Raw genomic sequence first — 22,437 nt, 5'->3', positions numbered from 1 at the left:
TCACATGTAATTCTACACTTTGGACTTCCAGAGTAAATCTCAGCTTTGTTAAAAATACATGAATGAAAAACAATGTTATCTATCAAAGTGATTCAGGAGTAACATTGAAACAAAACAACATGCCCTACCAACATTAGGAAACTATACCAGAAAACCCTCAAATTGCTGAAATAAGTAAATGAAATCAATGATGTGAGAAAAGTCAGATTAACTGATAGCTGAAATAGCAGTGCATATGACAAATGACCCACTAAGTGTAGAGCTGCATTATATGAAATGAGTGTGGTACAATGGAAAGCGCAGCACACTTCAAATCCAGAGGTTTTGAGTTCAAATCCCAGGTGAGGATGTGGGGTAAAACTTTTTTTTTTGCTGAACCGCATACTACTTACTTAAAAACCACCATGCCATTACTTTAACTACAATGGTTTGTTATGGTTTGGGACCATTGGAGGCTGCTGAGTGGAGGACGGATTATAATAATGTCAGGAATGGAGCTAAAAGAATGGTATAAACACATGGAAACATCAACCCCAATTAAGGTGTCACCAACCTCATGTGTTTGGGACCATCTGGGACGATCAACTGACGTCCTGGCAACTGGTAAAACAAATGTCTTGAGAACATCTTACAAAAAACCTAGCATGGTCCTCACCATTACGGAAATAACACAGGAATTGAACCTGATCTCATGTGAAGTTAATGTGATAATGTGTGAAGTTAATGTGATAACGTGTGAAGTTAAATGTGATAACATGGGAAGTTCATGTGATAACATGTGACAACATATAAAGCAACATATGACAACATGAAACTAAACGTGACGACATGTGAGCACGTGTGAAAACATAGAGGGAGTTCTAATAACCTGAGCCGAGGTTTACCCACCTATGCCCTGTGACGTGAATGAGGTCATGTAAACAAAGCAGCATAGGGTTTTGTTTGGAGCCGAGCCTTGCCGTGGGCTTTGAACGGGGCACCGGGCTCACGCCCAGTAGGCAGCCTGGTCCCAAAACAAATGCAATCACTATTCACCCAGTTCAAACTCCTCCCACTGGAGCATCCCAGACCTGATAATCAAATTCCCACAAAATCTCATGTGAAGCTATCCAAAGACATGTTTGCACATGTTTTCACATGTGAATTTTCACTTGCACATGATTTCACATGAAATTTAACAAATGTGAAGTGTTACAAAAAATTCCCATAAAATAACAACATGTGTGTTATCACACCACTAAAATAACAACAGTTGTGTTACTACGCAAAAAGTGCCCACTGAAATACCACATGAATTTCACGTGAACACATCTCATGTGATCACATCTCATGTGATCACATCTCATGTCCCCCAAAACCCCTCACATAAAATCACATGATCACATGTGACATTTTTTCTGTAAGGGTCCTCAATATTCTGTTACCTGAAACTCCAGTAAAGAGGCGCTCCCTCACTTTGTTGACTATCCAAAAAGGCCCACCTTAAATGTACCTAGACATAAATAGCATTCCGTGTGTGTGTGTGTGTAAATGTTTAAGGCGGAGTGGGCTGGGCTGGGCTGGGCTTGCCTGGGTTAGGTGACGCACCACTGGAAATCCTTGCCTTACAGAGAGTGACAGAGAGAGCAGGAACAGGATCAAGAAAGCTGCTGCCACACTGAACGAGACACATTTCTCAACTTTGGTATAAATATGTTGGACTTTTTGATTTACTAAAATAACACATATATCTAATAGAAGGCTAAATCAGAGGCCACTAACTTTTTCCTGATTTTGTTTGTTTACCTTTTGTTTGGTGAACCAGTGGATTTCGGGTCAAGGGTTGGAGGTAAGGGATTAGAACGCACATAACATGCATTCCCAGATTCAATACAACAATCATTATGCTGTAAAACAAATGTATTTATTCTCTCTTCGGAAGCATTGTCATGCACTCTCACAACGAGATTAACCCCAACATTGACGAGGAGGAAATAAGATGCTCTGGTAGCTACGTAAATATTGTATGAAATTTCACTGCGGTGGTATTGATTTCAGAAATGCTCTTGACAATATGTGAGATCTGTACATCATGGCACCTGCTGTACATTTCAACATCAGGTCTTAGGCCATATATTTACTATTACTACGATATATGCTAATGACATTTTGGTATGAAAACATGTGCAGAGAAACGGAATGCTCGTGGTCGTTATGTAGTCTTACATGTGAAATAAGACCACATTATTATTATTATTATATTCCTGACTGCTGATGGGAACAGACTTGGGATGTTAAAAGATTTTTACGGAACATAAAAAAAGTCATCAAGTATGAATGGATTTTATGCATGTGAGTTACTTAGACTTTTCCCGGAATGTGATTGGGGGAGTCGCTTGGGCTATCAGGCAGATCAATGACTGAGATGTAACATGTGGCACTATAGTACTGTGGTCAAACTGGTTGGGTGGGTAAATCACAGGTCAGTGGGTGAGGGAGAGCATGACACTGACACAGGGAGAAACTCCAGGTGAGGACTTTCAGTTTCCTCTTGGGTCATCCGGGTGACATCATCTATGGTGAGAGGACAGTATATTCAGGACAGTTAATTGCTCAAATCAAAGCAGTTGGTTTCTAAGACTCATTGATAACTGACAATACCAAATGAACTACACCCATCATAGACCAAAGTTCTTTTGACTCCACCCTCTGTTACACAGTTCTAAATCGTTTATGAATGAGAGGCTCTGTAGTGTCATCATTCTTACAATGATCTTCATCATTACCAAGTAAGAATTTTCCTCAGACCGGTTTACTCTGCCTCCAGGAAAACCCAGATATCTGTCAAGTAACAGTCGCATGATGACAGACGTCTCACGATATCTTATCAATGTAAGTGTTCTGAACATTATTTAAGTTGTATTATATCAGAACTTTTCAAGTGTTATACCCATGTAATTAACATACAGACCTAGGAAGATCTTTTTTCTTTATTTCACTTCCCTGTGCAGCACCTGGTGACGTTCTCCCTGCAGGATGGGGAGGTGAATAGTGTGGATGAGGCCCAGTCTCGTCTGTCCCGACTGGCCCGGGCGGAGAAGCTGTGGAGCCAGCAGATAGTTCTGGAGATTAGCCCTGAGGCCCTCCGACTCAGAGACACACAGAGCCAGGTGGGTTGTGTAGCATGATCTACTACAGTACCCATAATGCTTTGCACATCTCCCTACCAATACATGTGGCATGATATATATGTAGGGACTGTGGACAGAGGAACAGAGAACTCCAACATGGGGGGGGGGGGGGTCACAATTAAACATTTGCTTTATATGAGATGCGTGAACAGTAGGACAATGCCTTATTAATTAACAAAGGCAAGTTACATTTCGGTTAAGGCTTGTACATATGACCTTCATGATGCCACTGATTTAAAAGCTCTCTAGTCTTCAGACCTTGTTTTCTAATTGACATTAGCTTAGGTTATATGTGAGGCGCTGCAGTTCCAGTCATTTGAAATGGTGATTGTATTGTATTCATGCAGGATGAGTTGGAGAAGTATCCAGTTGCATCTATCCATCGCTGTGACGCCATCCTCACTGAGAAACGATTTCCATCCCTCCTGTTACTCGTTTGCCAAAGCGCACCTCAGATAAAGCCTGACGTTCTCTTCTTCAACTGTGAGACCGTAAGGGTGAGTGCAGCAGTATGGGTGTTTTATGGATGCTTCCGAAAACTCTGGGTCCTGGGAGATCAGGCCAGGCAAAACTCCTGACCCTAGTTACAGATGTAGGATCTTAATTTGAGTCAGTTTTCTACAGCAGGAAAATAATCCTGCAGCAACAGGAAATGTGAATTAATATGTTTATTATAATTAATGGACACTTTTGTGGGGATTGCAAAAAAAAATCATAAGGGAAAAACAAGTCTGAAATGTTAAAGTGGAAATTACATACTTAAATACATACTTAATTACATACTTCAGAAGCCTTTTTAAACCTCAATGCAGGATGGTCCAAATAAAATTCTACATCTGAATAATATGCTTTCTTAAACTATATGAGCCTGTCCTGTGATTACCTGATATGGTACGCATTCTAAATGGAAATGAACTGTCACTGTAGTTCAGGTTCAACCGGACAACAGTGATGTCTCTTATTGATGGTTGTGTTCGCAGGCAGAGCAAATTCGTGACGACATCACAAGGGCAGTGTCAGGTTACTCATCGAGGTCCAAGAAGCGCCCAGAGGCCCTCAGGTACTGGGATTGTTATTGTCCTTCATGGCGGAGAGAGTGAGAGCGAGAGGGGCACAGAGAGAGATTTAAAAGATGTAGGAAGGTCCCACGGCCATGACTGACTTATGTTGTTTACACAAAAAAAAGCTGCTATCTAGAACGTCGGCTGTCCCCATAGGAGAACCCTTTGAAGAAGCATTTTTGGTGGCAGGTAGAACGCTTTGGGTTCCAGGTAGAACCCTTTCTACAGAGGGTTCTACATGGAACCCAAAGGTGTTCACCCTGGAACCTAAAAGGGTTCTCCTATAGGGACAGCCAAAGAACCCTTTTGGAACCCTTTTTTCTAAGAGTGTACCGTCCACTGAGTTTCTATATGAGTGAGAGAGAGAGAGAGAGAGAGAGAGAGAGAGAGAGAGAGAGAGAGAGAGAGAGAGAGAGAGAGAGAGAGAGAGAGAGAGAATGAGCAGCTGAGAACGAGGGAGGACAGACTTGTTTGACTGGTTTCTACATAACTTAAGAAGGTGTGACAGAGAGAACAAGGCCATTGTGGTATGGAGGACGGGAGAGAGCGAATGGTGCTGGTTCACTGATGCAGGCCTAAACTCAGAAATGCTTTGAAACACACAGTTAAATGACATTTAAAGGACACACAGAAAAGGTAGGCTATAATTAAGATGCTACCTGGGGTATATTTCTGAATTGCCGAATCGCATTGAAATGCATACTGTTGAGTAGGTGTTACTTTGTGTACAGTATGTTTGTCTTCGAGGGTTAGCAAACAGACCAATGTCAAACAATGCCTCAACCTACAAATGTGACAAATGTGACAGAACTCTATGTCTGTCTAAATCTTTTGTGCCAATTCTGACTAAAGTTTGTAATTTTAGCTATAGAAAGTTGTATATGTGAGTTGACATATGTTAGTCACAGCGGGCCTACGTTGATATTGATATGAGAACTAATCTGAGGACCTCTGCTTGTTAAATCTGACATTTTATGTTTAAAAAAGTTTATTTTCGCTAGATTAGCACAGATAGAGATTGTTTGTGCTTTCTTTTCAGTTAATCAGATGATCAGAAAATGACCTATTGATACTGTATTCTGCACATTTGACTCCATATGTCGATAATTCTTTACCAGGGAGATTCAATATGTTTCATATGCCTTTCGTGAAGGGCGTTTCTTATGGGGTTGAATGAATGGTTGTTATCAGCAACAGTCAGGATGACCTAAGAACAGCGTTGACATTTTTGCATGAATCATATTCATGATAATGACAGGCCTTTGTTGCAAGTTAGGATATTGACCTTACTGACTACAGCTTAATTTGTGTTCTATCAGGTGAATTCCAACCATGAAGTCAAATGACAAAGTTGCTTTACAAAAACGATCCTGGAAGGTAGAAAGTTGCATGATATAGCATGTGTCTTGATTTCTGAAAAATCTCTCTCCTTTTCCTACAGACTTCCTCCGATAGACCCTGTTCTTCCTCAAAATACCAAAGCAGCGATGATGGACCCCTACGGAATTCCGAGTCCCCCCATTCCACATGCTCCCAATGCCCCGCCTGCCAACCCTCCACCCTACCCAGGAATCAGAGGCAAGAAGACAGGAACCATCTTGTTTGTGCATGCTCTGGCAATTTACGTGTTTGCCAAGTCAATGAAATGCTCTGAAACCAATTGTCTAGGAGGGGAAGAGTGGGGAAAAGAGAGGATGAGCGAGAGTGAGGGAGATAGGGGGGGAAATGAAGCACCGGTAGGGGTATTTCAACCGGCAATCAACAGTTGAAAAAATAACAAAGCGAACTCCCTGCCTTTCAGTAGAAAGGGATGGGGCTGGAGAAATGTAACCTCTCTCAAATTCATAGACAGAGCTATGGATGCAAGGACTGACCCTCCATGACATCAAATCAATGAATACATATCATACATTTATCATTCCAAAAAAGAATGTAGAACTGCAGATTGCCCCTTTAAGGTGAAAGGTTCTCATGAGTATAGAGGTTGCATTGTGTGTGTTGGGGGAAGGTGTGTCCGGAGTTAGAGGGGGGCAGGAATTCTAAATGCAGGAAATTCCAACCAAGGTAAGGAATGGAAATGGACGCTCTGACTCTTCTTCTATGTCCTCAACAGCGAATGGCGTCAACAGCGGGCAACCACCTGATAGCTCTTTTCTACGAGCTGAGAAAGAAGTGGTACGTAACGATACCATTAAATGCTTCAAAATGTTTTAATCACAATTCCACTGTAGGGTTAACTCTTTTCTCATGCGTCTAAATTCCAGGGGATCCTTAATCACTGTTTCGATGACATTGAGGTCTTCATGGCAAAGCTCCAGCAGACTGCAGAAGCTGCCTCAGTTTTAAGCCAGAGGAAGAAGAAGAAGAAAAGTCGCAAGCAAACAGCAGAGGGTAAGAGGGATAAGCAACTCACACACCCTGTAGGGCTCAACGTTAAGAAAGTTTACTTGAGCAACAATAGGTTTGCTGGCCAAGTGACCTCCTAAACTGGCTCAACTCGAGATGCCGTTCAAAGCTGAAATCGCTGATCTTTTTCGGGTGTATTCTTTTTGTCTCTGTGTCTTTTCTCTCAAATACAGAGGACTTGCTTACTGCAAAAGCTCGCCCTCCACCTGAAGAAGAATTCATGGACATCTTCCAAAAATTGAAATACTGCTTCAGCCTACTGGTGAGTAAAGGGAGCATTGCCATGACTACTCCACACTTCTTTCAAGCTTTTGTTATGTCAACAAAACAGTTGAGATATTGTGTACCCCACTCATCATCTCTCATCCTCTTCCCAGGCTCGTCTCAAGTCTTCCATCTCCAACCCATCCTCAGAGGAGCTGCTCCACCATGTGTTCAAACCTCTGGATATGGTGAGTCAACATTGATAACCTTTATAACCATTGCTTACGCGCTGGTTATGAGAGGCCTTGGAGGGAGAGAACTACGGGGACGACACACGTTGCTATTGCCGTCAACACAGGATTAGATATTTATAACTGGAAGGGGCAGAATAAAAGTAGCTAGTATCTTTTGACATAATAATAAGTATCCTTGTTATGTCTACTCAATTATGGAATTAGATTGTTGAAGAACAATCTGTCCTGAATGGCTGTGTACTCTTATAATGATGTCATGTTGATTTGTGACTTCCTTTTGTCGTATACTTACTAGACTATTGTATGTAGACTATATGCAGGCTCTGTCTATTTGTACATACAGTGTGTTTGCCCGTATATAGTGTGTATTGCTACCCAAGTATGTACTGTGTTGAAACAATTGAATGGTTTTCGACACAGAGGGGAGGTAGTGTTACTGGAAGAAAAAAAAAACGTTATATATTTTGAGTGCTGTTCAATATTTGCACAAGGTAGTGCCCAGTGTGTTATCACATATTTTGACTTTGGTCACATAAATAATGTCGTATTTGTTAGCAAAAACATTATAAACGGACTCATTAAGACACAATTTAACCCAATAGTGTCATACAACTGTGAGGTAAAAGTGTTTAAATTCAAGTGGTATGGAAGATGGTAAAGATAAGCACAGGAAATATGTTCAGGTGTGCCAGGTACTCAGAGAGGGTTGGCACAGTGTAAGAACAGCCTGCCTATAAAACTATTGTATCACTACATGAAAGAATAGAGGGTGGAATTGGAAAAAAACAGGCAGCTTAGGTGTGTGTATCCTGGCACACCTTCATGGAAACAGGGAGAAACCAAGAGAGGTGTAACGGCTTGTTGATCTGTAGACTTCTGTCTGCTGAGAGGGATGAGAGGGTGAAACCGCACATGACCCACATTGAACAATCTTTTCACTATGGTGATATCTAATGACATGTAATAACATTCACATGTTGGGTAATACCAGTCAGTGATTGGCAATATATTATAAGGCCTGTTTCCCCGGACACAGATTAAGCCTAGTCCTGGATTGAAAAGAGCTTTTCAATCTCAATTGAATATTATTTTTAGTCCAGTACTTTAATCTGTGTCTGGGAAAACCAACCTTTAGAGTTCATTAGGCCTAGATTGCCCTTCAAAATTAATCTACTGTTGCCAATTGTTCAGTCAACCCATTATTTCCAATGATCCTGATCTAAACTGTGGTCTGTTTACTCTGTGGCCTCAGCTGGTGAGGACTACCGGGGGCCCTGCCCTAGGGGCCTCAGTGACCAGTCCTGCCCTGACCAACTCAGCCGTAACCCTGCTTCAAGACAACCTGTCTGAGGAGGAGAGGCTGCTATGGACGGCTCTGGGGCCCCACTGGACACTCCCACGGTCAGTATTGACAACTACAGAACAGTTGATGCCCCCATAGACCCGTTTGATTGGGGCATTGAGTGTGGCAGTCGGTTGTCTCAGGTCATGTGCCAGTGTGCCAGACTCATAAGGCTCTTCTTTGACTCTGTGGCTTATGGTCTGTGACGTTGGAGCAACATGACATGATGACACAGCATGACATGTCAATGTCAATGTTTATTCAGGCAGCCACGGAAATAGTACAGTATTTCAACTGTGGAGAGAGATGATCAAATTCCTTTCTAGGCTATGTCTACACTGGCTATACTATTCGTTAGAATATTTGTTTGTTAAGGTCAGCAATTTCTCTCTCTCCTCTCAGTTCCCAGCTCAAAGGGCCAGTGGCCGCATATACACCGGTATTTCTGGACGGGTGGAAGCCAGAGGCCTCCAGGGCAGACAGGCAGGTTTATGAGGATCCAGTTGAGTCACAACACAAACATGAAGCCCTGAGAGAAAAACAAGAGGTTTGTAATAAGAGAGATGTACATTCATGTACATCATGTACATTGAGGAGTTGACAAAGATTGTAACATCATATGAATGTGCCCTTTACTGTCCTGACCTCTTCCTCAACCCCCTCCCTTTTTCTCTCTCTCTCTCTCTCTCTCTCTCTCTAATTCAGTTGCAGCCTACTCAGCCAGTTGGACCTCCAGTCACCCCTAAGAGCAATGAAATGTAAGTTTTCAAATCAAACATATTTTTTTTGGTATTTTTGTATTGTTGACTTTTATTTAGCAGTTATATCAATAATACACTAATTTCCTCTCAGGGATAGCAGTGTCCTACCCCCCGAGGGAGAGAGGATGTACAGTTGCAGCTATGACTTTGTGGCCCGCAACAACAGTGAGCTGTCAGTACAACAGGGAGATACACTGGAGGTAAACATCTGAAAAGTCATTAAGTGACATTAGGTAATATTACACAACAGACACATTCAGGAGCGTTCTTGAACAACACACGCCTGGTAGCTAGTCTTCAAGGGCTTGGCTCTCTTTTAATGGTAAGACACATGGTTGGTACAGATGTAGGAGGTTAATTTGAGCCAGTTTGCTTGAGCAGGAAAATAATCCTGCAGCAACAGGAAATGTGAATGATTATGTTGATTATAATCAGAAGCCTTTTTAAACCTCAAATACACTACACGTTTTACATTTCCTGCATTGCAGGAAAGTTCTCCTGCAACAGGGTGATCGAATTAAGATCCTACATCTGTAAATTAGAAAAATCCAGTACACAATCTGGCTATATTGGTGATACTGTACAAAATCAAGTTCTAAAATAAATGTATCCTCAATCAAGCATTAGTAATGCCAGAGTTAAAAAACCTAGGAAATAAATATTGATGCATAGCACAGGTACACTTTGTCCTTGCCAGATTCTAGGCATACTGTACATACAGTTGAAGTCGGAGGTTTACATACACTTTGGCCAAATACATTTAAACTCAGTTTTTCACAATTCCTGACATTTAATCCACGTAAAAATTCCCTGTCTTAGGTCAGTTAGGATCACCACGTTATTTTAAGAATGTGAAATGTCAGAATAATAGTAGAGAGAATGATTTATTTCAGCTTTTATTTCTTTCATCACATTCCCAGTGGGTCAGAATTTACATACACTCAATTAGTATTTGGTAGCATTGGCTTTAAATTGTTTAATTTGGGTCAAACATTTCGGGTAGCCTTCCACAAGCTTCCCACAACAAGTTTGGTGAATTTTGGCCCATTCCTCCTGACAGAGCTGGTGTAACTGAGTCAGGTTTGTGGGCCTCCTTCCTCACATAATGCTTTTTCAGTTCTGCCCACACATTTTCTATAGGATTGTGATGGCCACTCCAATGCCTTGACTTTGTTGTCCTTAAGCCATTTTGCCACAACTTTGGAAGTATGCTTGGGGTCATTGTCCATTTGGAAGACCCATTTGCGACCAAGCTTTAACTTCCTGACTGATGTCTTGAGATGTCGCTTCAATATATCCACATAATTTTCCATCCTCATGATGCCATCTATTTTGTGAAGTGCTCCAGTCCCTCCTGCAGCAAAGCACCCCCACAACATGATGCTGCCACCCCGTGTTTCACGGTTGGGATGGTGTTCTTTGGCTTGCAAGCATCCCCCTTTTTCCTCCATACATAGCGATGGTCATTATGGCCAAACAGTTCTATTTTTGTTTCATCAGACCAGAGGACATTTCTCCCAAAAGTATGATCTTTGTCCCCATGTGCAGTTGCAAACCGTAGTCTGGCTTTTTTATGGCAGTTTTGGAGCAGTGGCTTCTTCCTTGCTGAGCGGCCTTTCAGGTTATGTCACTATAGGACTCGTTTTACTGTGAATATAGATACTTTTGTACCTGTTTCCTCCAGCATCTTCACAAGGTCCTTTGCTGTTGTTCTGGGATTGATTTGCACTTTTCGCACCAAAGTACGTTCATCTCTAGGAGACAGAACACGTCTCCTTCCTGAGCGGTATGATGGCTGCGTGGTCCCATATTGTTTATACTTGCGTACTATTGTTTGTACAGATGAACGTGGTACCTTCAGATGTTTGGAAATTGCTTCCAAGGATGAACCAGACTTGTGGAGGTCTACAATTTTCTTTCTGAGGTCTTGGCTGATTTCTCTTGATTTCCCCATGATGTCAAGCAAAGAGGCACTGAGTTTGAATGTAGGCCTTGAAATACATCCACAGGTACATCTCCAATTGACCCAAATGATGTCAATTAGCCTATCAGAAGCTTCTAAAGCCATGACATCATTTTCTGGAATTTTCCAAGCTATTTAGAGAAACAGTCAACTTAGTGTATGTAAACTTCTGACCCACTGGAATTGTGACACAGTGAATTATAAGTGAAATAATCTGTCATTAAACAATTGTTGAAAAAATGACTTCTGTCATGCACAAAGCAGACGTCCTAACCGACTTGCCAAAACTATAGTTTGTTAACAAGAAATTTGTGGAGTGGTTGAAAAACTAGTTTTAATGACTCCAACCTAAGTGTATGTAAACTTCCGACTTCAACTGTACACACTGGTTGTTACCTTGGCAACAGCTATCACTTCTAGAGATTGTGAGTTGTGTAATACTACACGATTAAATATATCACTTGTTTTATTCCTCCTTAATTATTCTCTGTAAAAACATTGGCTCCTCTCCTTTACTGTGTCAGGTCGTGGAGTCTTCCAAACGCTGGTGGAAGTGTCGTAATCGCTTCAACGAGGTTGGCTTTGTCCCATTCAACATCCTGGAGCCAATGGCTCACATAGACAGCCCTGTCACCATGAGAGAACCTAAGGTAACAGCCCAATGTAAAACAAAGACACAGAAACAACACACGTTCCTTTACCCACACCCAGATACTGGTACAGGTATTCATTTCAGTGATTCGATATTCCATATCAGTGTTTTCAATGTTGTTCCCTCTCTCGTTCCTTTCCCCTCTGTTCTGGTCCAGCCTCCGGTCTCACCTGCCCTGACCAAGACTCACATTCCACCCAGCCCTCCAGCCTTTAACCCTAGCTCCTTGACTCCTAGCCCCTCAGCGCACCACCGCCCTCGCCCACTATCATACAACCAATACAGCCAACACATTCCAGCCGGAGATGACGCAGACAAAGGTATCACACTATACTGAGAGGATTAACAGTATATTTCTGCACTGTGTGTGTTTGTCTGTGTCTGTGTATGTCAGAGGAGAGACTCAGGCACTGCACTACACAGAGACGCTCTTGGTCTTTGCTCTGCTATGTGAATGTGTGTTTGTGTCTGTGTCCACGCGCAATTGTGTATGAGGGAGGCTCCAGAGAGGGGGGAAAGTGTTTGTTTGTTTGCACTGTGTAAATGGCAGAAAAGCATTTAGTCATTTAGAAGACACTCTTATCCAGAACAACTAGGGTCAAAGGGCTTGCTCAAGGGCACATCGACAGATTTTTCACCAAGTCAGCTCGGGGATTTGAACCTGCAACCTTTTGGTTACATTCTTATGACAAGAAAGTTTTCTGACTGCTCTGTTTTAGCAAGATAAACCAAACAAAGACCTAGAAAACACTTTAACGCATTGTAAAAACTCTCCTCAGTCATGATGGTGAATGACGAACTGCTCCAGAGACTGACCAATGGGAAGGCCAACCTGAACAAGCCACTGGTCATCCCTCGCTCGTCGGACACCTTGGTCCCCCTGGACTACAACTCACCCCCCGAGGAGGTGGAGCAGTGGCTCAGGGGCAAGGGCTTCAGTGAGACGTGAGTTTGACGTGACCCCCAACAACCTCAAACTCAAAACTGATCACATTCCAATCAGGGACCTATTCTGGTCATGGGTACTTCTCGTGCATAGTGGACTTATAGTAACTCCAAGATGTAGGTACTGCTTATGTATTGCTTACTGATCTGTTCAAAGGAATTTGTCACAATATACAGATATTCAATACATTTCTACCAAATCAATTGTAATTGGTTGAACCTGAAATAGTCCTTAAGATCTGGACTCAGTAACCTTGCGACTAAGTCGATCTGTCTAGTTCCTGTACAGAGATGACTGAGTTGCTCATGGATGATTGAATGTGACAGGTAAATGAAGGGTAATGTCTGAGTAAGGTTACTGACTAGCTGTGTGCCTTCCCTGCTTAGGACGGTGACATTACTGGGAAAGCTGACAGGAGCCCTGCTCTTCTCTCTGAACAAAGAGGACCTACGACAAGTCCTACCAGACGAGGGCGCCAGAGTGTACAGCCAGCTTACTGTGCAGAAAGCACTGTTGGAGGTACTGCTTCACCTTTTGTTGGTTAATACACATTGGAATTCTTTAGTAGGCAACCTATGATGATTGCAGTGTTCCTCAGTATTGACTTACGCATAAGACTAATACATTTCCCAACAGTTTTACTCCAGTCGTACGCAGTTTTAAATCCATAATGTCCCTGTTGTGTCGTCTTTCCATGTTTTGAACTAATTTGAAGTTCTGTTCTCCCAGGACGCCCGGAAGGCCACTGAGCTGGAGGCAGTGATGGAAAAACAGAAGATGAAGATGGATCTGAAGCTGGAGAGTAGCACACTATAAGACCCACGTTTCAGACATCATGTGTCACTCCCCCATAAGGAAGACTCCAACTTAAAGAGAAAAAAGCCCGCACCACTGGCTTGATTCTATCTAACAAACATTCAAAAACTGTCAGATGTAACATTATGCAAATATTCATTTTATGGTTGCTCTTCAAGCCAGGCTGTGCAGTCTTGAATCAAGGCTTTGTTTTTTTGTTGCAAATGCTTGCTTCGGTTAAAACTTTTTAGGATAAATTGTCCTCTGTTAAGCCAATGTACAATTACACTTAGGCCTGAGCAATGATCTCAGGCAAATAGATTAATACAATTCTGGGATTTTTATTCAGGCTTCAGAGAAAATCATCTTCTAGCAAAATAATGCAAACAGACCAAACCAATACTAGAGCTGGCACCCATTAGGAAAAGTTATGCATTCCTTTATATGTGTTTGCATCCAATTTCAAGTGACTGACATACATGAACCAACATATTCAGAAGATGTACAAGCTGCGGATTCAGCATCAAAATACTGGAAAGTAAAATGAACATAAGCGGGTACTTAGGATATTGTTACCAGCACCAGGTGTCATAGTCCAAAACCAGGGTAACGTAACTGACTACCTGGGTAACGTAGCTGACTTGCTGGGTAACATAGCTGACTTCTAGGGTCACATACAGTCATTCTCAATCCAAAACAGCATTTCCTACTCAATCCATTGGAGACATGCAAAGTCCATCATGTCTACTACACAAACATAGACTTCACATGACATGAAAACTTGGAACAAACTTGTAAAATTCTATTTAAAAAAAAAAGAGACTCCATTTGTGAACACAAAGGACAATAAAATCTAAAGCGTGAGAAAATCCTGTCCGTATTATGACATAAATGTCCCGTCAGTCAGTCTAGGCCACAACTATAGAAGCAAAGGGTATTTCACAAGCTGACAGAAATGAGCTCACTGTTCACAACTGACCAAATTCCTTTTGTATTTCCAAATGTCCTGATCCAGTCAAACAACAATATGTCTGAGTTGATCAATCTTATAATCTGTTCTGCACATATCTGAACTATGGTTACTGGTATGTTAAATATGTTTTGCAACTTTAAATGGCAAATTACTGCGACCAGCATAGTGAAATAGCCTCTAGGAAGGGAAGGAAGCCTCGAAGAGTGAAGCCAATCTAAGGCAGTATGCCGAGTTGTGTTCATTAGGGCACTAATTGAAAACCTTTTGCTACGTTTTTAACGGGAGAGCAAAAATGTGCTTTTCTTATTGGACAAATCCAGACGACCCCTCCCTGTTTCAGTCCGGTTTCTTCAGTTTGGTGCCTAATGAACATGACCCAGGACAGTATGCAGGAAGTATGATTAAGCAGTGTCTCAATCGCACAGCAATCCTGACAGTTTAAAAATAACAGTATCAAAACAAAGAAACATTTAAATGCTCTATTCTTTAAGTTTATGGTTCATTCAATGGTCATTCATTTATCCTTTCTATAGCTACCACTATAATTGTATATATTTAGGATTGTGTCATAGAATATGTATATAAAATCAAATGAATTGCAATCAACAGCCATCACTTAAAACATATGCTGGCAGGACTTTGTGCACACCCACAACATTCAACAACTACCGATATATTTGAATGCTTGAAATATATACAGTACCAGTCAAAAAGCCACAACTACTAATTGGATCAAACGTATTAAGGAGAGAAATACAAATTAACTTAAAGGCACACCTGTTAATTGAAATGCATTCCAGGTGACTACCTCATAAAGCTGGTTGAGAGAATGCCAAGTGTGTGCAAAACTGTTGTCTAGGCAAAGGGTGGCTACTTTGAAGAATCTCAAATATAAAATATATTTTGATTTGTTTAACACTTTTCTTGGTTACTACATGATTCCATACGTGTCATTTCATAGTTTTGATGTCTTCACTAATGTTCTACAATGTAGAAAACAGTAAAAATAAAGAAAAACCCTTGAATGAGTAGGTGTGTCTAAACTTGACTGGTACTGTATATATTTGCGCAATATACGATACATACACACACACACAAACCTGTGGTCATATAAGCTCTATTTATTTGGGACACAGTGGGTTGGCTGGAATATCTGTCAAATCAAAACGTCTCTGGACATTGCTGTTAAGAGAGTCCTTATAGATATATGGACAGGTATGAAAGAGAGAAAAGGAGGTTGTGTTTTGAGGATGGATAGATAGCGAGAGTCCTCAGAGGTCCCCGGTGTCTCTGTCCCTGTCCTGCGCCCGGCGGGAGTCAGTCCTCCCGTTCTGATCCCTGCTGTCTTGCCGCCGCTCGGAGGATCCCCTCTTCCTGCTTCGCTCCCGTGAATGGTCTCTGGAGGAGCGCTCTCGATCCCTGGACGACCTGGAATCGTTCCACACGGTCTTGTTACACACACATCTAACGTACATTTATTATGAGAATAACTTTTATTGTTGTGTACATGTCTGAGTAATGGGAGTATGTGTGTGTGTTCTCTCCTACTTGTGTCTGGTGCTGGGCTCGTGGCGGTGGCCCTTGCTGCAGGATCGGGAGTGGCTGCGGTGGCGTCTCCTCCTCTCCCGGTCCCTGGAGCGGGAGCGGGAGGAACGCCGCTTCTCCCGAGACGAGGAACGGGAACGCCGTCTCCTACGTTCGCGAGAGCGGGACCTGCAGCACAGACACAGAAAAGTTCTATATACAGTAATAAACAATGATATTGTGTATCTAATATAGTTCATATGGCAGCAGATGGCTGGGGGCCCATACTAACCTATGTTCCCTGCTCTGTTCCCTGCTCCGTGATTTGGTCCTATAAAAACAAGACAATAATTAAAATGCCTGTGAAAATCTTAATTTGCCCCCACATACAGTACATAAATCTATATTTTTTTCCCCCAAAGAAGTTCTGCCATCACCACCAACATGTTTATAAACCATGTGCCCATGTCAATTTAATTATTTCTGAAAAGTCAAGTCCTGTACCCACCTCGTCTTCATCCGCTCTTCCATCTCTCGCTCTTCTCGCCTCTTGAGACGGTCCTGGTTCCTCTTCTCCTGCTTGTCAATGACTGTTTTCTGATTTAAAAAAATGATGAGCAATGGCATTAGCCGAAGTCTTAACATAGAATTTAATAACACAAGAAAAAATGTAACGTCAAAAAGTCCTTACTGCAAAATTCAAAGGTATCGAAAATACAGACGTCGGGCAGTGCTTTTAATCCCAAACAATATCCTTGTATAATCTTCAAAATGGGAAATCAGTTTAAAAAGAAAAAAATAAAACTCAGCAGGTGTATTTAGCAACCTGTGTGATCTGAGGTGGTTCAGAGATTACCTTCAGGGCTTCCAGTTTCTCCCTGATCTGGATGAATCCCAAGTGCAGCTTCCCACCAAAGTGGTCGGCCAGGCGACGGTCGTTGTCGTGGAGACCCAGGTAGGCCGAGCATACCTCGCAGACACGGAGCTTCTGCTGCTGGAAACTGGAGGCAGGCATGGAGTTTCTGTACTCCTCCTGAGAAGCAGAGAACAGAAAATATGAAAGAAAATTAGTCCGCAACGGAAAGAATGGGGTCGAGTTAATTATGGTGAAAATTAAGTGAAACCGGACGGTTCCCCCTAAACTTGTCCAATAAGAAGGCTATTTGAATTTCCAATTGCAAAATGTTTTTGCTAAGGTGTGCCCTGATGAACACAGCCCAGGTTTATAGTCAGGATGAGTTAAATGAAAACTAGATTTGTTGTGAGGAAAACAACCCCTCACCTCGGCATCCCTCTTCCTGCTGCGGACCTTCTCCACTTCCTGTAGGATCAGCTGGGCTTCATCTACGTTCCCCTCGGCTCCCAGCTGCTCTGCCTTGGCCAGGAGCTTCCCGATCTCTTCGTTCAGCTCGTGGACAGTCTCTGCCTGGAGAGTCACACACACACACACAATCAGTCTGGATTAGAACGTTTCCAACAACATGTCCTTACATTCCACAATAAGTTCATCTTGCTTTCTTACCTTTGCAGCCACCTCCGCACTGATCTCATCCTGAGTCTCCACCAGTCGTTTCTTGGCCAACTCTGTTCTACGGTCGCAATCAGCGATGAAAGACTCCAGGTGATCCACAGCCTACAGTCAACCACAGAAAAGTCAATGCCATACAAGTCAATGGAACACGGACTGGTGCACAGGTAAAATGAACAACACTGACTCAAAATATAAAAACGCAACATGCAAATTATTGGTCCCATGTTTTATGGACTGAAATAGAAGATTCCAGAAATGTTCCCATACGCACAAAAAGCATCATAATTTGTTTGCGTCCCTGTCCGTGAGCATTTCTCCTTTGCTAATATAATTCATCCACCTGACAGATGTGGCATATCAAGAAGCTAATTAAACAGCATGATTACATAGGTGCACTTTGTGCTGGGGTTAATAAAAGGCCACTAAAATGTGAAGTTTTGTCACAAAACACAATGCCACAGATGTCTCAAGTTTTGAAGGAGCGTGCAATTGGCATGCTAACTGCAAGAATGTCCAACAGGGCTGTTGCCAGAGAATTTAATGTTAATTTCTCGACAATAAGCAGAGTATGTCCAAACGGCCTCACAACCGCATACCACATGTATGGCGTTGTGTGGGCGAGCTGTTTGATGATGCCAACGTTGCGAACAGAGTGCCCCATGGTGGTGGTGGGGTTGTGGTATGGACAAGCATAAGCTACGGCCAACAATGGCCATTTGAATGCACAGAGATACCGTAACGAGATCCTGAGGCCCATTGTCGTGCCATTCATCAATCACCATCACATCATGTTTCAGCATGACAACACACACCATGTCGCAAGAATCTGTACACAATTCCTGGAAGCTGAAAAAGTCCCAGTTCTGCCATGGCCCGCCAATATCCAGCAACTTTGCACAGCCATTGAAGAGGAGTGGGACAACACTCAACAGGCCACAATCAACAGCCTGAACAACTCCATGCGAAGGAGATGTGTCGCGCTGCATGAGGAAAATGATACTGACTGATTTCTGATCTACGCCCCTACCTTTAAGGTATCTGTGACCAACAGATGCATATCTGTATTCCCGGTCATATGAAATCCATAGATTAGGGCCTAACAAATGTATTCCAATGGACTGATTTCCTTAAATGAATTAACTCAGTAAAATCTTTGAAATTGTTGCAATGTTGCATTTACATATTTGTTCAGTACAGAACAAGTGCAAATTACTCGGCACGGAAGGGATGAACGAAGTTGTATTTCATTGAGCTGACTGTGGACATCACTTACGTCAAGCTCAAAGAAGAGTTCCCTCGCCTTGGAGGCGATTTCGTAGTCGGCCCGGAGCGCCAGGTCGTGGGTCTTCGCACAGTCTCCCAGATCCATACGCTGTCGATTAAGTCAGTCAGCTAGTCAAGACACAGCCATAGTTCCTGCATAATCTGCGGCAAACTACTTTAGAAAGTAGTTTACGGTCACTGCATTAAAATATTCAGAATCAATCAACCAATATTACTGACTAGACTTGAACGGCAATAAATCATATGGGAGGACGCGGTGCTTAGTCTGCTTACAGTTCCAGAGAGGATGTCGTGGGGACAGCAGTTCAGGAGATGGCTTTTGCAGACCCGCTCATCAGTGAACTTGACCCTCTGCCGCGTCTCGTCCCCTGAAACATGCAAAAAGCAACAGTCAGAAATAGCTCACATAGCTATTGGTCCACTAGAGCGAGGTATCCAACGCTTTATACCCATATTAGGGTAAAGGGGCAAAGATTTGACCTTTTTTTTGTTACAATTGCATCTTGGTATTCTCTTTATTGGGGTGAAATGAACATAGATATATTCCGCTAGAATGCATCAAGTGACAGAATGTGTGCCTTTGGACAGTACTCAACGACATCCACTTTGTCTTAAGATATCCCAAAATGTGGCTTTGTAAAAACACGTGCTTAAACCGGACCCAGGTTTACCAGTCAGTAAACAATGGGGCCTGCATTGGGATAAGAGTGGTGTGTCCCTTAAGGCTTGCTGTATTTTCTGATGTAACCTAGAGGCTTACCTTACCAGAGCCTCGATACTACATTAAGAATATGGTTGTGCTAAGACTGACTTGACACTCTCGTCATGGCATTCTGAAAGCACCTGTTCAACTGAAGAATATAGGCCTATAGAAAAATCAACAGCCAAATGGTTGTAAGCCTACTGTATGGGTGTTTTTAGTGATTGACAGGGACAGGCCCATGACGATCCCTTGGTCTCATGACATTGTCACTCAGCTTAACAGTGCTGTGTCACTGCAACAGCTGTTACGGCATCAGCTAGATCTCCTAACTTCAACAAAATGAGACCATTTAAAATAGATTCAGGCCTAGGCTATAGTTGGCGCCAACGAAGTCCCTGACACAAATGGAACATTGAAAGAAAACCCAAGAAAAATGTTAGCTTTATACACACTGCGAGCTGCAACATACTGTACCCATCTGCATTCTCCAAGACCTCAGCTGCAGAATTTTAAACCCGCTGTAGGAAAGTATAAATGGGAACAGTTCTTGCTCAAACCTGTAGTAAGGAAGTGTGGAATGATACACAAGTAAGATTGTAAAGATCTGTGCAGAGCTTTTCGATGGCTAATATTGTCTCTGCTTGACAATAAACGTGGCTTTCAACGCAACCAGGCAACGTCTTAATTCAAGCTGCAACTACTTCCAAGATTTTAATATCCATTGTTGTGATGCTAAAAAAAAGATACAACTTCCGGAAAGAAAACAATTGTTTGGATTATTATTATTCATAACAGCTTTAAAAATCATGTGTGACTCACGGCTCGATGAACATGAGGCTTTTCTGCAACTCCTTTGCAGATTGATGTAGGCTGGCAAAGATACACTGAACCTTTATGAATAAAATAAAGGGGCCACAATTGTTCAGTTTGTATGCAACATATGTACGGGAAGAATTTGTATTCATCTCAACACACACACACAAACTCACTCGACACAAACTCACATTGTTAGGCTGATTAAGCCCAAAAAAGAATCATGGACTGAGGTCAGTTTATCCGACTTTACATGTCACCATTGTAGACATGACATCCTTACTAAATGGCAGCTGTTATGTTTTCAATGTTTGTATCCTTGTAGCCTAATTTGACACCTTTATTAATCTCTTCATTTATTAATAAGCCGGGACTAAATGGCATTCTATAGCGACAGCTTGAGAGATATTGCTGTACCTGTTTTGGACCTTGCCCGTAAAAGTTGTAGACAGTAGAGGGGTGACCAAGAAAGTATTACATCCAAGAGCGTGAATCCATCTTTGAATTAGATTGGAGGGGGTGAAAGTAGCATCAAACAATTGGATGTAGTACTTTCTTGGACACTGCTCGGTGATGCAAACAGCGTTTTTATCAGAACCGTCTACGGATACCGTCCAACGTGGGACACATGCTGCTAAATACAGGTAGAGCAATGGGCCGGGTGCATATCTCACAAGCTGTTACTGTAGAATGCACTAAGACAGAAGGCTACTGTTAAAATAACTGTACTTACTGTATATGTGACAGCAAGCTTCGTAGGTCTAGTATCCTTGTAGCCAGATACGTAATTTACTATGGAAGTGGTGCTTGTGCAAATGCTACACAATACTAGATACTGTGCACAGTATGACTAACTGTTTTAACCTCCTGTCAAGGACTTGCAGACTCTCTAGATATCCTTACTGACTATTTAGTATTTACAAGGCCGGCTATCTTTGTTATCCTATACTGCATGTAGGCCTTGCTAAATATAATTAGCTTCAGGGTTGGGGTCAATTCAGTTTCAATTAGAGTCAATTCAGAAAGTAAACCAAATTGTAATTCACATTTTTTCTAATTGAAAAGTATTTAAGAGAATTGGAATGGAATGTGTACTTCCTGAATTTACTGGAATTGACCCCAACCCTGGCTAGCTATGTATCTAACTGAACAACATAAGAACGTGGATCTGTGTTGTAAAAATACATTAGATTGAAATGTATTAGTTATAACATGAGTTTTATCCCCGCTTTTTCAGGGACCACTTAAACTCAGGGTCCCCCAGGGGGCGTCCAGATGATCATTACTTATCTAGCCAGCTGGTCTATCAACAATGAATGCTAGAGTGGACGTAATTAGCTATGGATACAAACATTAAATCGCGAAACAACAATTAGGCCGGCGACAGATCATGATTGAGCTGCTTTTATGTCACACAGCCGTCCTCTTGTACGCCATTCATTCAAGGTATGTCCAACTGAAACACGCCACAAAAACTAGTTAGCTAGATAGTAAACTAGCTAGCTAGAAGGCTAAGTGCAAGCCACTGGCTCACACATGAGGCTGCGTTCAGACAGGCAGACAAATTCAGATTTTTTTCCCCCCTAATTAATTCATTCGTATTTTGAACAATCATATCAGCTCTGAAAACAATCTGATGTGAAAAGATCTCATGTGATTGGTAAAAAGACAAATTAGTGGAAAAAACATCAGAATTGGCCTGCCTGTGTAAACGCAGCCGTAGAAAAGTCTCTGAATGGCTCCATCTTTTAGCTAGCAAGCTAACGTAGCTAACAAGCTAGTCACCGCCGTTTTGCTACTCACCATCCCTCGCTGTCCCCATTAGTTGATCGAGCAAAGCTCTCATTTGAGCTTGGGCCGACATTGCTGTGGATTAATTCTTGAAAGCTTCACACAAAACAGAAGGTTCCACGATCTATGGTATCCTATTTTATTAATGCAATATGTTTATTATTCGGACAAGCTTCTTCAACGATCTCGTCAGCCCCTTCTTTATTTGCTAAGGAAATGACGACACTTCCTCTATGCTAGAAATGGCCAATTGGAGTGGCTTGG

The 22,437-nt window shown here is 42.1% G+C and overlaps 2 protein-coding genes across 8 annotated transcripts; one reads left to right on the top strand and one right to left on the bottom strand.

Moving 5' to 3' along the window:
* The first annotated feature begins 1,539 nt into the window (after positions 1 to 1,539).
* Positions 1,540 to 15,556, top strand: eps8l1b (EPS8 signaling adaptor L1b). Of its 3 annotated transcripts, none has more exons than XM_021565118.3 (20): positions 1,540 to 1,684; positions 1,805 to 1,828; positions 2,807 to 2,871; positions 2,991 to 3,149; positions 3,518 to 3,667; positions 4,151 to 4,230; positions 5,673 to 5,809; positions 6,345 to 6,406; positions 6,496 to 6,622; positions 6,811 to 6,899; positions 7,015 to 7,089; positions 8,348 to 8,496; positions 8,840 to 8,984; positions 9,143 to 9,195; positions 9,290 to 9,398; positions 11,686 to 11,811; positions 11,971 to 12,133; positions 12,593 to 12,758; positions 13,146 to 13,278; positions 13,489 to 15,556. In XM_021565118.3, the coding sequence occupies exons 3-20, from the start codon at positions 2,839 to 2,841 to the stop codon at positions 13,573 to 13,575; spliced, it is 2,043 nt and encodes a 680-aa protein (XP_021420793.1). In that variant the 5' UTR covers positions 1,540 to 1,684; positions 1,805 to 1,828; positions 2,807 to 2,838; the 3' UTR covers positions 13,576 to 15,556. The 3 variants fall into 3 exon arrangements, with proteins under 3 accessions (XP_021420793.1, XP_090058303.1, XP_090058304.1); XM_090202177.1 differs by having other exon boundaries at positions 1,607 to 1,684; positions 3,015 to 3,149; XM_090202178.1 differs by lacking the exons at positions 1,540 to 1,684; positions 1,805 to 1,828; positions 2,807 to 2,871; ... (1 more) ...; positions 3,518 to 3,667; positions 4,151 to 4,230 and adding an exon at positions 4,609 to 4,867.
* On the bottom strand, positions 13,880 to 22,433 carry luc7l (LUC7-like (S. cerevisiae)). Of its 5 annotated transcripts, none has more exons than XM_090202180.1 (11): positions 22,186 to 22,411; positions 20,389 to 20,459; positions 19,140 to 19,234; positions 18,856 to 18,954; positions 17,574 to 17,684; positions 17,334 to 17,477; positions 16,908 to 17,084; positions 16,560 to 16,648; positions 16,344 to 16,382; positions 16,076 to 16,240; positions 13,880 to 15,955 (listed from the first exon to the last, which is right to left on the bottom strand). In XM_090202180.1, exons 4-11 carry the CDS (start codon positions 18,949 to 18,951, stop codon positions 15,799 to 15,801), a joined length of 978 nt encoding a protein of 325 aa, XP_090058306.1. In that variant the 5' UTR covers positions 18,952 to 18,954; positions 19,140 to 19,234; positions 20,389 to 20,459; positions 22,186 to 22,411; the 3' UTR covers positions 13,880 to 15,798. The 5 variants fall into 5 exon arrangements, with proteins under 5 accessions (XP_090058306.1, XP_090058309.1, XP_090058305.1 ...); XM_090202183.1 differs by having other exon boundaries at positions 18,856 to 18,974; positions 22,186 to 22,384; XM_090202179.1 differs by lacking the exon at positions 20,389 to 20,459 and having other exon boundaries at positions 22,186 to 22,433.
* Positions 22,434 to 22,437: the final 4 nt, after the last annotated feature.

Source organism: Oncorhynchus mykiss, chromosome 16 (assembly GCF_057628025.1).
Source record: "Oncorhynchus mykiss isolate SJ-2025 chromosome 16, ASM5762802v1, whole genome shotgun sequence".
Lineage (NCBI taxonomy): Eukaryota > Metazoa > Chordata > Actinopteri > Salmoniformes > Salmonidae > Oncorhynchus > Oncorhynchus mykiss.
Note: the sequence above shows the minus strand (reverse complement) of the source record. Positions and strands in the feature narration are given on the sequence as shown.